At 38.9% G+C, this 16,063-nt stretch overlaps 1 protein-coding gene across 1 annotated transcript in view; it reads right to left on the bottom strand.

Moving 5' to 3' along the window:
• The window catches only part of NTRK2 (neurotrophic receptor tyrosine kinase 2), a 499,612-nt gene that overhangs the window by 93,680 nt on the left and 389,869 nt on the right, over nt 1–16,063 (bottom strand). Inside the window, exon 16 of the mRNA XM_007938966.2 lies at nt 10,518–10,752. Coding sequence (XP_007937157.1) covers nt 10,518–10,752 — 235 coding nt within the window. The remainder of the gene's footprint in view (nt 1–10,517; nt 10,753–16,063) is intronic.

The following is a 16,063-nucleotide window of genomic DNA, read 5'->3' as shown; positions in this document are numbered from 1 at the left end:
AGTATAGCAGGGATTGTGGGACTGGCGCGGGATCGGGCAGTGTTTCGTTCTGCTGTGCATGGGGTCGCTATGAGTCGGAAACAACTCGACGGCACTTAACACCAACATGATTACTTCAATTAAAAGGCAGAGTTTTTCAAACTAGATTTTCTTAAAAAAGCAAGACTAACTATATGCAGCCTAAAAGAAATGAACTTTAATTATAAAGAAAAATAGTTTACAAGTAAGGTGTAAAAAACTCTACCTTCCTGGTGCAGCTATCTTAATATTAGACAGAATAGAAATTCATTTCATTATGATAAAGTTCATCAAGAGAACATAAAAATAATAAAGACACATGCACCTACTAACAGAGCTTAAAGTACACAGATAAAACTAATAGACCTACCAAAAAAATAGATAAGTCTAGTTATAGTCAGGGATTTTAATACCCCTTTCTCAATAATTGATAAATAGATATTCCATAATATAGAAGACTTGAACATCACTGTCAGACAACTTGATTGACCTAATTGATATTTATAGAACACTCTCTCCAAAAGAGCAAAATACACATTTATTCTAATTTATCAAATTTATATTTAAATTTACCAAGATAGACCATGTTCTAGAACATAAAGTAAATCTCAGTGAATTTAAAAGGATTCACATAATATATAGTATGTTTTTGACTGCAGTAGAAGTTAAGTTAGAAACCAGTTAGAGAAAGATCTCTAGAAAATCCTCAAATATTTGTAAACTAAAAAACACACTTCTAACTATCCCTCAGGTCAAAAGAGAAACCAAAATAAAAGCAAAACATATTTAGAACGGAATGAAAATTAAAATACAGCATATAAAATTTTGTGGAATGCTGCTAAATCAGTTCTTGGGGTGGAATTCATAGCACTGAACAACTATATTAGAAGAATGGTCTTAAATGAACATCTTCAGGTTCCACTTAAAGAAATTAGAAAAAGAAGAAGATATAAAATCCAAAATAAGCATAAAACAAAAATAATCAGAGCAGAAATCAATGAGATGGAAAACAACACCAACATAAAAAAAATCAGTGAAATCAAAATCTGATTCTTTGAGAAGGTGAATAAAATTGGTAAAATTTTAGCCAGATTTACCAGGAAAAAAGGAAAGAAGAAATAAATATCTAATATCAGGGATGAGAGAGGTGACATCACTACAGATTCTACAGATATTAAAAGGATAATAAGGTATATTATGATCAACTTAATGTGAATAAGTTTATAACCTAAATGAAATGGTGAATTTACTTGAGATACATAAAGTTCTATGCTTCTCTCAAGAAGAAATACATGAGCTTTGGTAGTGTAGTGCCTAAGGCACTTGACTGCTAACCAGAAGCCTGGTGGTTCAAATCCACCAGCCACTGCTCGGAAGGAAGATGGGGCAATCTACTTCTGTAGTGAAACCCAAGGAGGGGTCGCTATGAGTTGGGTCCAACTAGATGGCACAAAACAATAACAACAACAACATATCTATTAAAGAAATTGAAAATGTAGTTAAAACTCTTCTATAAAGAGAACTCAAAACTCTAAGCAAAAATGACTTCACTGATGAAAAGGAGAGCATTCTTCCCAAATGACTTTATGGTCAGCATTATATTTATACCAAAACCAGACATTAAAAAAAAAAAAAAGGAATTCTACAAACCAGTATCCCTCATGGACACAGATGCAAAGATTCTAAACAAAATTTTTGCAAATAGAACACAACTAATATATAAGAAGGCTAATACATTACAACAAAGTGAGTTATTTACCAGGAATACAAAGTTGGCTTGATATTCAAAAATCAATTAATGTAATTCAACATATTGATAAACTAAAAAAGAAAAATCATGTGGTCATTTCAGTATATGCCAAAGAATAAACTAAAAATGGACAAAATCCAACATCCATTCCTAATCAAAATTCTCTATGAACTAGAAATAGAAGGAAACTTCCTCAACATGTACAAAACACCTAAAAGCCAACTTACTTAATGATGGATGATACTTAATGATGAAAGATTAAATGGGGTAGGAGGTTATGAAGAAACTTTTGGAGGTGATGAATTTGTTCACATTCTTGATTGTAAGTTTTTCACAGATGCATATATGTCAACATGTATCCAGCTGTACACTTTAAATATGAATAGTTTATCATATGCCCATTAGTCCTCAGTAATACTTTTTTTTTTAACAGAGATGGCAACCTACTTTGCTATTTCTAATGAATAGTTGTCTTATTTTAGTGACATATGTAATGAAGAAAATCTTAGTTCTTGCGCCAAAATATTTTACAAGCAGAAAATACTCTTAAAAGAGGAGAAGGAGGAGGCAGAGAAAAGAATGAGTCAGAGGCTGAAAATCTAGAACTTAGAGCATCATAAAGATATATATGGACATAATCTTCATTGTTGGTTCATTCAGCAGAATGTATACCCTTATATATACAAGTCTTGATGTCAGCCATGGAGGTAAAAATGTGGAAAAGACAGTCTCTGGCACAAGATGCTCACAGCTCAGATGATAAACAGATTATCATAATAGTAGGTGCCAAGTGCATCTTGGAGAGATACAGAGCACTACGTCAGAAAAGGGGCCTACCTGCCTTGAGGAAATTAGAGAAAGATTCACAAATTTAGGAATCTTTTCAAAGTTCATAAAAGGTATTTTATTGAGATAAAAAGTGAGGAAGTTATTATTTATTGGTTCTTTAAAACTAGAGTGAGTCAGTAGCACATTGTTGTTGGGTGCTGTCAAGTCCACTCCCACTCCGACCCACAAGACAGAGTAGAACTGCCCCAGAGGGTTTTCCCTGCAGTCATCTTTACAAAAAGGAGTCCTGATGGTACAATGGCTAAGGACCTTGGCTGCTAACTGAAAGGTTGGCAGTTTGAATCCACTCATCAACTCTGCAGGAGAAAGACCTGGTGATCTACTTCCATAAACATTACAGTAAAAAAAAAAAACTCTATGAGGCAGTCACATGGGGTTGCTGTGGATCAGAATTGACTTGGTAATACACAACAACAATCTTTACAGAAGCAGATTGCTAGGTTTTTCTCTCATGGAGCCACCAGGTGTATTTGAACCACCAACCTTTCATGTAGCCTCCAAGTGCTTAACCATTGTGCCACCAGGGCTCTGTCAGTAGCATAGATCAAAACACTGTTCATCACAATCTTACAGTCACATAATGTCTGTGTTTAGAAACTCAATTCCTTCATTTGAAGTGAGCAAGGCCACTAATGATCTAAAGGTGTTCTTCAGTTTTTAAAAGGTCACAAGGCTTATTAATAGATAAAAGGCTGTGAGGAATTCTGCAGTAAGTACAATTATTGTTTACCTTAGGAATCAGAGATCCCTTTTACTAAAGAACACCCACTGAGAGCTCATGCATGCAGTTTGAGAAATACTGCTTTAGGCTGATCAAAGATGTACAGGGAGGAGATGTTAGCATCTGCAGGGTGGATTTATTTCTGTAAATTGACAGAACGTAATCTGATATGTCATTTTCCTGTGTAAAAACGCTCAGTGGTTCCCCACTGCCAAAAGGATCAAGTCCAAAATCTTTTAACACAGCAATAGGTCCCTGTGAAATCAGATAATTGTCTAAATAGCCCACTTTGTTAGCTTCAGACATGTGGTAAAGGAGTCTCCATTCCTGAGCCACACACTGTGATAGTTACGTTGCCATCTCTCTTCCTATGCCACTTTCTACACCAAGAATGCCTCCCTCCCCACTTGGCTCACTGCCATCGCTCCAATAGAACAATTTGGGATCCACCCCTTAAAATACTAGCTCAAACGTCCTGTCTCTGTGAACCTTCCTCTGACTTCCCAAAGTAGGTTGGCCAGTGTCATCTTTTGGGTTCCCAATACACATCTCTATGGCAGCAAGTAACACATTGTATTGAAATGTCCAAGAACTCCTTCAAGCCATGTGTCTTCTTATCTTGATTCCTTTAGTATTTAGTAGAACATCTAGCACACAGTAGTTGCTTCATAAATGTGCACTGAACGAATGAACACTCATCGCAATTCCAAAGCATAAGTAAAAGGTTCTTAGGAAGGCTTCAAAACAAATTTTGAATCTATCCTGAAACAATTTATGTAAATCTAGTTTACTATAGAATTTATCTGAACTCAATGTTCTGATTTCTTGCCTGTAGACAGGTTCCTCTAAACTGTGCTCTGTGTTAGAAGAGGAAGAAATTGAAGATGATTTCATAAAATAAACAACTTCTGCTTCTGGGACCTCTTTAATCAAAAGAGCTCAAACAGAAAGGGTTATCAATACTTTATATGAAAGTTAAGAGTTATTGTGTTAGAATTATATATTTATAAGGAAAATAAGGAAATGATACATAGAAAAGAGCATTAATGTCATAAAAGATATCCCTCTTTCAAGAAGTTTGAGTTGTCTCTTAAAATATATCATGTGCCTACTTTCAAGGATTGCAGGAGCCCTCATGGTGCAATGGGTAAGCATTTGGCTGCTAACTAAAAGGCTGGTAGTTTGAACCCACCCAGTAGCTCTGTGGGACAAAGTCCTGGCTATTGGCTTCTGTAAAGATTATAGCCAAGACAACCCCCTAGGGTGGTTCTACTCTATTACATGGGGTTGCTATGAGTCAGAGTCAACTTGGCCACACCCAATAACAACAACAACAACAACAGCAAGCACAGTAGAGCAGGGGAAACTAATAGTAATCAACACAAATAAGTTTTAGCAATGAGATGAGAGACTGAGCAAGGACGTCACCATATCCCTAGCTTGACTTCCTGAAGCCAATGCTCCTAGCCTCAGAGCCAGGCTCATCTGCAAACCTGAGTATTTTCTGTATTTATCTACAAAGTTAAAAAGACAAACTCATAAAGGCTTTTCTTGATATTTGTCCTGTTCAAACAAACATTTGTTGACCACATAGTATATGCAATGCACTACTAGGTCCTACCAATACAAAGAAAATAACTGTCCTGTACTTGTTCACATATTAGTGAAAGAGACAAGTATATGAACACATTTCCATGATTCAATGGGCTCCATGTAATAATATGGAGTTGTATAAAGTGTTGCAGGAACATAAACATGTGAGCAATTGTTCTTCTTGTAGGAAGTCAGAGAGGAGATGAACTGGAACTGCCTCTTAAAAATTAGGAAGCATTCAAGGCATAGATGCTGTTTTTCATAGAAGTAACAGCATTGGCCCATTAAATAATAAAATACTAACAACATTTGTGGAATATGTCAAGATCAATCGATCTGTCTTTCTATCTATCTATCTATCTATCTATCTATCTATCTATCTATCATCTATTTATAAATACATTATGTGAACGTATTTGTTAAAAAGTCTTTAAATTAACTTGATTTTTGTTTTTATCTGCTTGCCCAGTTCTTAAATTATCTTAGCCTTCTCTGTTTTGTGGCTCAGGAGTTTACTTCCTAGTTCATAAACCCTCTTATTCCAAGATAAAGGAAATGTTCAAATCAATTCATTTTGCTACTTATCATATGAGTGGATCTTACCACACACATCTTTTTTCTCTTCAATTAATAAACTGGTATTGAGTACTTAAAGATGATTTCTTAGACTTGTTGCTAATATGATTTTTATACTTTAGGATTCTGTTCATGACCTTGATTAAGTAAATTCTACTTCTTTGCTTTAGATTTCACTGTAAATCAATTTCCCTATGTTACTCCCCCCCTCCCTTTTTTTTTTTTTTTTTGGCCATTCTTAAGTGGAAGATGAACTAAAGGATAAAATTTCTTACTACCCCAACGTAAAACTAAATCCTGAGGAAGAACAGGACTTAAAAGTCAGGATTTCAGATGTTTGGGCCTCTCCATTCACTGACAGATCACATCTGTTTTATGCACATGTTAAACTGAAACAGTGAAAATTACTAAAGCACACATTAAAAAAAATTTGATGGATCCACTGTAGCACTGTGATGACCAAGTAGAGTGAAATCCTAGGTCTCCGACAGGCAGAATGTGACAAAAATATGGTTCGGATATTTCATAAATGCCAGGTTTTGTCAGTGGAGAGAAAGAATGAAAAACAAAAACAAAATAAAAGACTGGTATTGCAGAATTGCTAATTAAAACAATTCAGAGAACATAAATGCAAGAGTAATTTTGACATGCCATATAAGGCTGGTTTCAATGCAAATGTAGTATTCCGATTTCTCCCTTCCCTGGGAAGGTATAATTAACTCAGCTGCAACAGGGCGAAAGCCTTGAGGCAGCCGTTTCTTGGTGCTGCCAGCTCCATCATGGTGGAAGAACAGCTGCCACCAGCCCCTCCTGCCACGGGTTGTGCAGAGCTGTGACCACCCCACAAGGCTGCTCACAGCCACCATGAGCAGAAGGCTCAGGCTCTAGTGGGATTGGTTCTTGCTTAAAGATAAAGAACATGCTAATCCTCAATCTAGTTGACTCCATGCCCAATAATCGTCCTTCTGTATAATATAGCCTTGGCTAATACAAAAATTTTTCTCTATCCCCCATTTACTGTGGCAGAAAAAGATTTTTAACTTTGGTGATGCAGGATATTAGAGAGAATAGGAACAGGAAAATGAAGGAAAACTTACTTAGAATGCTGTTGGGAGAACACATTACCGCAGCTGCTTTGTTAGAGCAGATTATGGGGAGGGATTTAACTCTAAGCTTATCAGTGATCCAGCAAGTAGATAACAATTGTGAAAACAAAAGCGTTCTGACAAATAGCAACCACAACATGTGCTGGAGTTCATGTGCATAAACAAAGCAATAACTTTTGCTTATCCATTGGGAGAAGTCAATAGAATGGACCACATTGATATGCTATTTCAATAAGCAAAAATATTCCAAGAATGAGTTCTATGATGATAAGTACTCTCATTCATCAAACCAATAGATGAACCATCATTGCAAAATTTTAGAGAAGGCAAAATAGAATTAATAATTGTTTGTTTTCCTACACTGCTATCAAATTGTCAGACCTTATAGCCATCTTCCACTTCCTTACACTCTTCTGCCCTTTCTCATCTATAATGGAAGTCAATATAAGGCTGGTTCTTCTTCCTCAACCTGAGTGGGAAAAACTACATACCAACAAACATACAAACCCTGTAACTACAACTGAGTAGTGTCCAAGGAGGGGAGGAATTAAATGTGGAATCTGAAGCACATTTAGTACTGGGAGAGTTCCAAGAACATTTAACAAATAAAAGAACTGAGAACCATGATTTCCTCAGAAAATAATTCAGAAGGAAGTACTTCAGGATCTTATCACCTAGGAGAAGGGTTTTCTTTTTAACAAATGATAATAAAATATGATAAATGGCAGATGCCAGGGTATTCATAATTTTTAAATGATGAAGATTAACTTCTTACATATGTAGCAGTGGTCACTATTTTGCTAGTATTTTTCTTCCCAGGTTTTCAGTTTATAGCATATACTTCACATACCACAATAATTATCTTTTAAAAGTGTACAATCAGTAATTTTTAGTATGTTCACAATATTGTGCAAATATCACCACTATAGAATTCTAGAACTTTCTTATTACCCTCAAAGGAAATTCCATAACCATTAACAGTCACTTCCCCGTTGCTTCCTTTCCTCCAGCCCCTGGCAATAATTAATCTACTTTCTGTGTATATGGATTTGCTTATTCTGGACATTTGATATAAATGGAATCACATATGATGCAGTATTTTGTACCTGGTTTCTTTCACTCAGAATAATATTTTCAAAGTTCACCCATGGTGTAGCATCAATCAGTAATTAATTCCTTTTTATTGTGAAATAATATTCCATGACATGGATAAGTCATGTTTTGTTTATCCAGTCATCAATTAATTGACATTTGGGCTGTTTCTACATTTTCATCTATTATGAACAGTACTGCCTTGAACAACTGTGTATACATTTTTTGTGTGAACATGTTTTCAATTCTCTCGAGTAAACAGGTAAAGTAGAGAGTCAGCAAAAAAAAAAAAGGAAGACCCTCAACAAGATGGATTGACATATTGGCTTCAACAATTGGCTCAAACATAGCAATAACAACTGTGAGAATGGCAGGATCAAGCAGTGTTTTGTTCTGTGCACAGAGTCACCATGAGTTGGAACTGACTTGATAGCATCTAACAAGAACAACATATACCTAGTAGTGGAACTCCAGGGTTATATGCCAACTTGATGTTTAATACTTTGAGGAAATACCAAATTGTTTTCCATTTTACACTCTCACCAGCAACGTCCTAATTCTCCACATCCTTTTCAACACTTATTACTGCATTTTTATCACAACCATCTGTGATGGTTAATGTCATGTGTCAGTTTGGCTAAGCTATGATTCTCAATAGTTTGGCAGGCATTGGAGTAATTACTTTTCCATAATATAATGTAATGTAATCACCTCCATGATGTGACCAGATTTGATCAGCCAATCATTTGAATGGGGAGTATCCTTAGGGATGTGGCCTGCCTTCACTATATAAATGGATGTTTCAGCAAGGCTCATTCCATTTCTCGACCCTGCACTCTTCTTATCACTCGACCTTTGGTTCTTGGGACATAAGCTTGCAAAAGTCTTCAGCCTGATGCCTGACTGCAGATTTTGGGCTTGTCAGTCCCTGCAACCATATGAGCCAGCAGAGGGCTTCAGCCTGCTGCCTGGCCTATGAATTTGAGACTTGTTAGCCCCCACAATTGCATGAGCCATTTCTTCACAATTGTTTGAGCCACTTCCATGAAGTTTTGCTCCTCTAGAAAACCCAGGCTAGTGAGAGTGAAGTGATATCTAATTGTGGTTTTCATTTGCACTTTCCTGATGGCTAATGATGAACATCTTTTCATGGGTCTATTGGCAATTCATATATCTTCTTTGGAGAAATGCCTATGCAAACCCACTGAACATTTTTTAATTTGGCCATTTGTCTTTTTCATTTTTGAACTTTCCAGACTTTTCCACCTAAATTATTTTTCTAGAGATTCATGTTAGGAAGAGTGTTGAGTTCCACTCTAGTTCACCCTTGACTTTAGAGATGAAACACCACTTTATATGGATAATAATAAAATTGAAAACATTTATTGGCCATTTATTGTGTGGCAGGTACTTTGAAACTTTTATTAACTTACTGCTAATAAGAAAGCTGCTGTTTGGGGCACATGGTTCTGTAGTCCTTCATCAAGATCTACAAAGCGTTGTCTCCTGAGACAGGGAGACAGTTGCACCTGCATCAGATCCTACCAGGGAAGCAGGAGCCAACAGAGGAGAGGCATCCACTGGAAGAAAAGCTCTATCCTACTCCTCATGCTTTAGTTATCTAGAACACACTAGTCAGTGCTCTACTCAAGATTTTGAACACTGTGCCTATAATTTCTGCAAATACACAAAAGAGAATCTTTTCCAATTTGTTCTCTATTCCTTTTTGTCAAACACAGTGTGGAAAATGTTTATCAAAGTGAGGAATGAAGAATCAACACAAAACAATCTAAAATAGAATATGCAGCAAGACAGTGGATATAGTTCCTTAGACTAATTGTAGCAAAGTTACCTCAGCTAACATTCAGAAGTATTGGAGATAAGTGAGGTGCCAGAGGATAAAGGAAACAAACCAAAAAGGCTCCCTCCTCAGAAATAAATAATAATGGGAAAAGGAAACAGTGAGGAATGGCTTTTTTTTTTTTTTTTCCTCACCAACCCAGTCCCATGGCTTTCATGTCTCTAAATACATCAAACACAAACATGAGAATAAATCAAGTTATATGTCATATCCTCCTCAGTATATTCAAATTGACTTTAAAGATTCTCAATATACATGCAGCACATTTATTCCTTTTTCTTCTTAGTTTCTTCCCCTCTCCTTGAAAACCAAACATAGCAAACAAGAAAAGCAAACAAAACTAACAAGAAAATCTAATTGAGGCCTTTGAGGTTGTGAAACATCACCACATTATGACTTCAAGCTTCCAAAAATATCCCTTTTCTCTCACATCCAAGGTCCAAGATCTCGGCTAGCAAATCAAACATCCCAGAAAGCCATTCCAGGTAACCAGTGGGTTTTAATTACTGCCTATATTATCACATGTTAGTGATTCTAATAGAACCCCCAGGCAACTGGGTGGGAACTACTCAGAAGCAGGCAGGGTGGAAACTTTTCTATCTGACCAAGAAAACCAACATCTTAACCACTTTCAACCAAGAAGGTTCTGTGAGGGAACTTCCAATATCTAGTGTACAATTCTTTATATACACAAGTTCACCTTCATTCAAACCTCAGACAAAAGCCCCTAGCATCATTTCATGGATTGAAACCAAAGCCTCAAAATCAGTTAACCTCGTGCCCACCAGGAATTCCCTCAAGCCCATGAGTTCTCCTCTCAGAATGCTCTAGAAGACACCACCCACAGCTCTGGAGAGCCCCACAAGAGGCCAGGATGGTAGGAAAGAGGTCTTCACTGTTGCAATAAAGAGGTCCTGAGGCCTCCTCCTCTGTGGACCAGCAGTCACTCACCCTGTAGTAGTCGGTGCTGTACACATCCCGGGACATTCCAAAGTCCCCGATTTTCACAAGGAGGTTCTCCCCAACCAGGCAATTCCGCGTGGCCAGGTCTCGGTGCACGAAGTGCTGGGAGGCCAGGTAGACCATGCCTGCTGCAATCTGCTGGGCAATGTGCAGCATCTGCGACTGCGTCAGCTCCGTTGGTGGGTTGCCTTCAGCCATCAGCACCGCATCAGGCCCGTGTGCCCTAGGGGAGAATACAGAAATTGCTGGAGCCCCAGTTTTCTGACTTGAGGGTTCCCGCCCCCATCAGCTGCCAGTGTTAAAATAAGCTGTCTGATTGAGTACAAAGAGGAGAGAAAGGTGCTTAATGTACATTTTGCCTCTACAACCGTAAGAGCACAGAGGCTTCATTTCCCAGAGTCTAGAGAATTCCCAGTGCCACTTTGGTCTGAAACCTGCCCACCCCCAACACACAAGGCTCTGGGATCTATGCTGGGGTCCAGGCACTGGCCAGGACACCTGACCCTGAAGCAAAAACATACTGGTGGAGAGGTTGGTCCTCCTAGAGGGACAGGTCAACACCTCGTGGGGTCCTCACACCTGTCCTCCCAGCTACATCCTGCAGCAAAACTTCATCCCCCCAATTTCTCCAGAATGCCACCACCAGAGCCAGAGTTGGCAGTTTCTGGTCTCTCCTGTTCCACCTGGTCTGTCGCCAGGCATGGCTTCCAAATGGCCCTTGTCTTTCTTCTAGTCCAATTCAGCAGGGTTCCCAGCATTCTCAGCTTCAACATGTATTCACAAGGAAAAATAACATCTCCTTCGGCCCACCCCCTTCCCTGACCTCCAGCTTAGCACAAGGACTGGTCACCACATATGAGAGCTATTTTTGAATCATAACATTAATTCACAGGAATTTCTTACTGGAGAAAGTTTTCTTCTTTACATTATTTTGGGGGGTGGGGAGCTATGGTATTTTTTATCTTCTTTTTTTTTTTTTCTCTAACTTATATATCTGGCCTTTTCCCAGCTGTGTGAGGACTTAAGGCATCATAAAACAGACATGTGCCTCAGAGAGGGGAGAGTCTCTGCTTTAGGATGCGGGCTGTCAGCAAGCTAGAGCCATACTCAAATGCTACGCTGAACCAAGGTTGGTGGCATTTCAACTGATGGCCTCAGGGGGAGCTGCAGGGTAAGAAATCAAGGCACTGCACTGGACTTTGCCTGAGCTGGTTAAAGGGCTTCTCCCTCGCACAGGCAAATCAGGAAGAAGATCGCCTGCAAGATATTTTGAAGCATTTGAAATAAATACAAAGGGTTTTATTTTTTAAATAAATTTAAAGTGGGTGACCCCACCTTCAGGTTTCCAGGACTGCAGGGGTATTTGAAAATGAGAAAGCCAAAATTATTCAACAACACTTGCCTCGGGTTGCCCCTCCCGCTAGCTGTCTTCCTCAAGCTACTATCTCTTCCTTCTTGCATCCCAGCCTCAGCCCATAGTGATTCTCCTTTCTCTGATTTCCAAAGCAGCTGTCATTCTTGTATTTCCAGGGAATGAACACTGGACATAGAGCTGGGGAATCTCTCAGTCCCTCCAGTGTCCATCACCATGAACCTGATTAAACCTTTTAATTTTCCCAAGTCTGCAGCATCCCCATCAGTTAAAAATGCAAAGGGAAATTATGTTGGCTGATCTTTAGGTTCCTTCTATCTCTAAATATCTGGATTTCACCGATCCATAGGGAAGAAGTTCCTGTTTTTGCACAATTCAAGTTCTAACACATTTCACTTCCATTCAAACTACACCCTCCAACTGTCTCCTTGCATGTTGAGAAATACACTGGGAAGTGCTTTGAAGCTTTCTTCAGCTTACAATTTCTCACTGGGAGTAACAATTTTTGAAGTACAGTAGTTGAGGCTCTGGAGTATCAGAACTTAATTTGAATCTTGAGCTAACACACTATCTGTGTGACCTTGGGTGAGTTGCATAACCTCTCTGGGCTTCATTCTATAAAATGGGGTTAATAATTGCACTTTCCCAAAGGCATTGATGTGAGGAGTAATTTAACCTTGTGTTTACTTCTTGGCCACAGCTAGCTACCCAGAGGGAGTGAGTAGTTGGACCTGTGGGCCCCGGATCATGGTCGCAGGGGATATCAAGCTCAATTGGCATAACATACTACAAAAAACATTGTTCCACATCCTACTTCGGTGAGTAGCAACTTGGATCTTAAAAGCTTGCAAGCAGCTATCTAGATGTAATGATGGGTCTTTCCTCATCTAGACCAAAGAATGAAGAAAACCACAGATGCATGGAAACAATAAGTGCAAGGGACTGGTACACCATGCGATCCTCAGCCTATATGATTATGAGACCAGAAGAACCAGATAGTGCCCAACTACCACTGTCAACCACATAAAAGGGATCTATGTAGGAGATCCTGGATAAAGTGGAGAATTTGCAACAAAACTCAAAATCATAAAAAAAAAAAAAGGTGGGGAGGGGTACTACATTTGCTGGTCTGATAGAGCCTGGGAGAACTCTTGGAACGATGGCCCCTAGCTGCTCTTGAGGTCTAGAACTGAACCCACTCTTGGGGCTTCCAGCCAAACAAAAGATAGGCATATGAGTTGAACATTTACATTAGGTAGATACACTCCTTGGAGAGATCAATCATGGGAGAATAGAAGGGCTGTGTATGCACAGGGAGACAGCTCGGGGGGCAAGAGTGCATGGGAGGGAAGGACACAGGGAAAAGGTAACCATGTGAAGGAAGTGGGAGGAAAGCTGTCGCATTAAGTGAGATGAATTGCAATGTCATGAGACAAAGTGTATGTGAGCTGCTGTACAGCAAATGAAGTTGCCCTGTAAACTTTCACCCAAATCACAATAAAAATTTAAAAAATAAATAAAGCTTGTGTTTATAGTACTTTCATAGTAAAGCCAGAGAGAAGGCTTCACAAACAAAGTTCTCTTTAAAAATAAAAGGGAGAGGCTGGATACAAACACAAGTTATCTGCAATTTATTTTTGCAACTGGTCCATAATACAATTTGCAGAGATATCTTTCCTTCTCACTAACAAATTAATCCACTCTAACCCTTTCTGAAGGAACTCTGGTGGTACAGTGGTTAAGGCACTCAGCTGTTAACCAAAAGATTGGCAGTTCAAACCCACCTGCTGCTCCGTGGGAGAAAGATGAGGCAGTTTGCTTCTGTAAAGATTTATACCCTTGAGAACCTTATGGGGCAGTTCTACTCACTCCTGTAGGGTCTCTATGAGTCAGAGTGAAATCAATGGCTATGGGTTTGGTTTGGGGACTAAGGAAGCAGGGGAAATGAAAATGTTTTCACTCGTTATAGAAGACAAAACTCTTACCATGACCTCAACGCCAATAGAGAGAGATCTAGGGTAAACACAAACCAAGGGAAAATCTAAGAGAAAAATCCTGAGGATCCTGGCCAGAATTAAATCTTTAAATATTATTTCAAAAAGTAAAATAAATTGCTGATTTTCCATAGCCTTATTTCAGCTCTCCAAAATTAGTCTACTTTAAGAATCGGTCAGATGCAAAGATTCCAGAAAAGAGGAAAAGTTAGAAGCCAAAGCAAAAGTCTTGTGTGTAAAACCCAGTCCTTCCGCTTACATTCTGAAACACCAGAAAGTTGGACGCTCTCCAGTGCCTTATGCACTCCATACTAACATGTGTGGGTTGGGATAGGAGCCTGTATTTTTAAATAGTTCCCCCAGTTGCTTCTGGGTATTTGAACAAGTCTCCTTTTAATAGGAGAAGACTCTGGTTGCTTTTCTCGAGCAAAAAGCCCACTGTTAAAAAAGGACATGCAAGTCTTCTAAACAGTTCTTTGGAAAAGCAGAAATAAAATTAACACAGCAGTCCTCTGTTTTCTCTCTGTAGGTTATCCTTCAGTACTTGGAAATGAAAATACAGTTCATCTCTTCCTAACAAATATTCCTCAATAGGAAAGAAAGCACCATTCAGCAACCTGATGTGGGGAGCAGGAAACAGGTTCAGAGGGCTTCTGATAGCAAGGCTGTTTAATCTTTCTAGTCCTGTTCTCTTCCAGATTGGATCATTGGCATTAAGTCAGCACCTAATCTCACTGTTCAAGGAGCTCTGGTGGGGTACAGCCTAAGGCATCTGACTGCTAACCAGAAGGTTGGTGGTTCAAACTCACCAGCATTCTGTGGAAGGAAGCTGGGCAATCTACTTCTGTAAAGATTTACCTCCTTGAAACCCCAAAGAAAGTCATTATGAGTCAGAATCAACTTGATGGCAGTGGGTTTGGTTTTTGGTTTTAACCTCACTGTTCCGGCTCTAGAAATCTGTATTATGTATCTTTCTTTCTGACTTTTTTAGCCATCACCTCAAAAGAAGTATTGCACAGTGATTAAGATTATGGGCTTTGCAGCTAGGGGCTATGGTTTAGAATCCCAGCCACTAGCTGTAAACTTTAAAATGAGAATGATGGTGATAATACTTTAAGTTTATATAAATTAAATATTTAAAATGCTTAGGAAGACTCAATAAATATTAGCTGTTATTACTCAGAAAGCCCTCTTATATCGTCCCCTCATTAAAAGAGAATTCTGGAGAGATTCTAAAAGGAAAAAATTGTACTGTCCTTAAAGGTAAGGACTGTTTTTCACTCCTCATTTCTCCAGATGATCTAATATTGGCCCATCAATGGTTGGTGTTCGATGAATTCCATGGCTTTTGGATGAATCCTAAGGATGGGAAGGTTTTCAAAATGACATCTGCCTTTCACAGGGCAGTGAGGAGATCCTTTCATGGCAGCCTAAGTGCCAGGTCCCTTTCCAGAGAGAGAGGACAGATTGGATTCATAGGACGTTATTGCACCTGAGAACCTGTTTCTTGGCTCCTGTTCCCAGAGTTTAGCAGATTCTGAAATTGAGTAGAGGAGGTTTCCAATTGCTCCGTGCCCTGTGCAGGATGCCAAGGGAGAGTCAGGAGCTTGCTCCTTCCGGAAGGCAGGAAAGAGAGTGGGGGGTAGGCTGAGTTCAGAGTGAAAGAATTACGTTACAAACACGTACACACACACACACAAACACACACTCTCTGAACTAACAGAGTATTTAATCTTATCCAGTTGAGTAAAGTGGATTTACTATCCTATAGTTTTTGGAAAGCATCATTTTTAATTAGGGAGGAGCATGGAGCATAAGAACAAGGGGAAAATATTTCCCCTCTGGGCACATAGGCTTCACCTGATTTTAGCTTCTTTTCCTCCTTTCACATTAGATCTGACAGGACAATGTGCAAAAGCTATCATCATCCTCTGTCCTACCATCTACAAACAGAAAAACTTTGCTGACACCAGGCAATGCATTGAGGTGATTATCTCTGAAAACCATGAGTTGGCTTCATATTCCTAATCTCATCTAGAGCTCTCTCAGCTAACATTCCCTCACCTATATAATCACAGGAAAGGCAGAGTATGGATCAATCACGGTGAAGGAGAACTATATTGCACGTGTATCCATGAGGCTAGAGATGGTAAAAATGGTTCAGACGG

Source organism: Orycteropus afer, unplaced genomic scaffold (assembly GCF_000298275.1).
Source record: "Orycteropus afer afer isolate SDZICR_OR568_19922 unplaced genomic scaffold, OryAfe1.0 scaffold00005, whole genome shotgun sequence".
Classification (NCBI taxonomy): domain Eukaryota; kingdom Metazoa; phylum Chordata; class Mammalia; order Tubulidentata; family Orycteropodidae; genus Orycteropus; species Orycteropus afer.
This window is presented reverse-complemented; position numbering and strand designations above follow the sequence as displayed.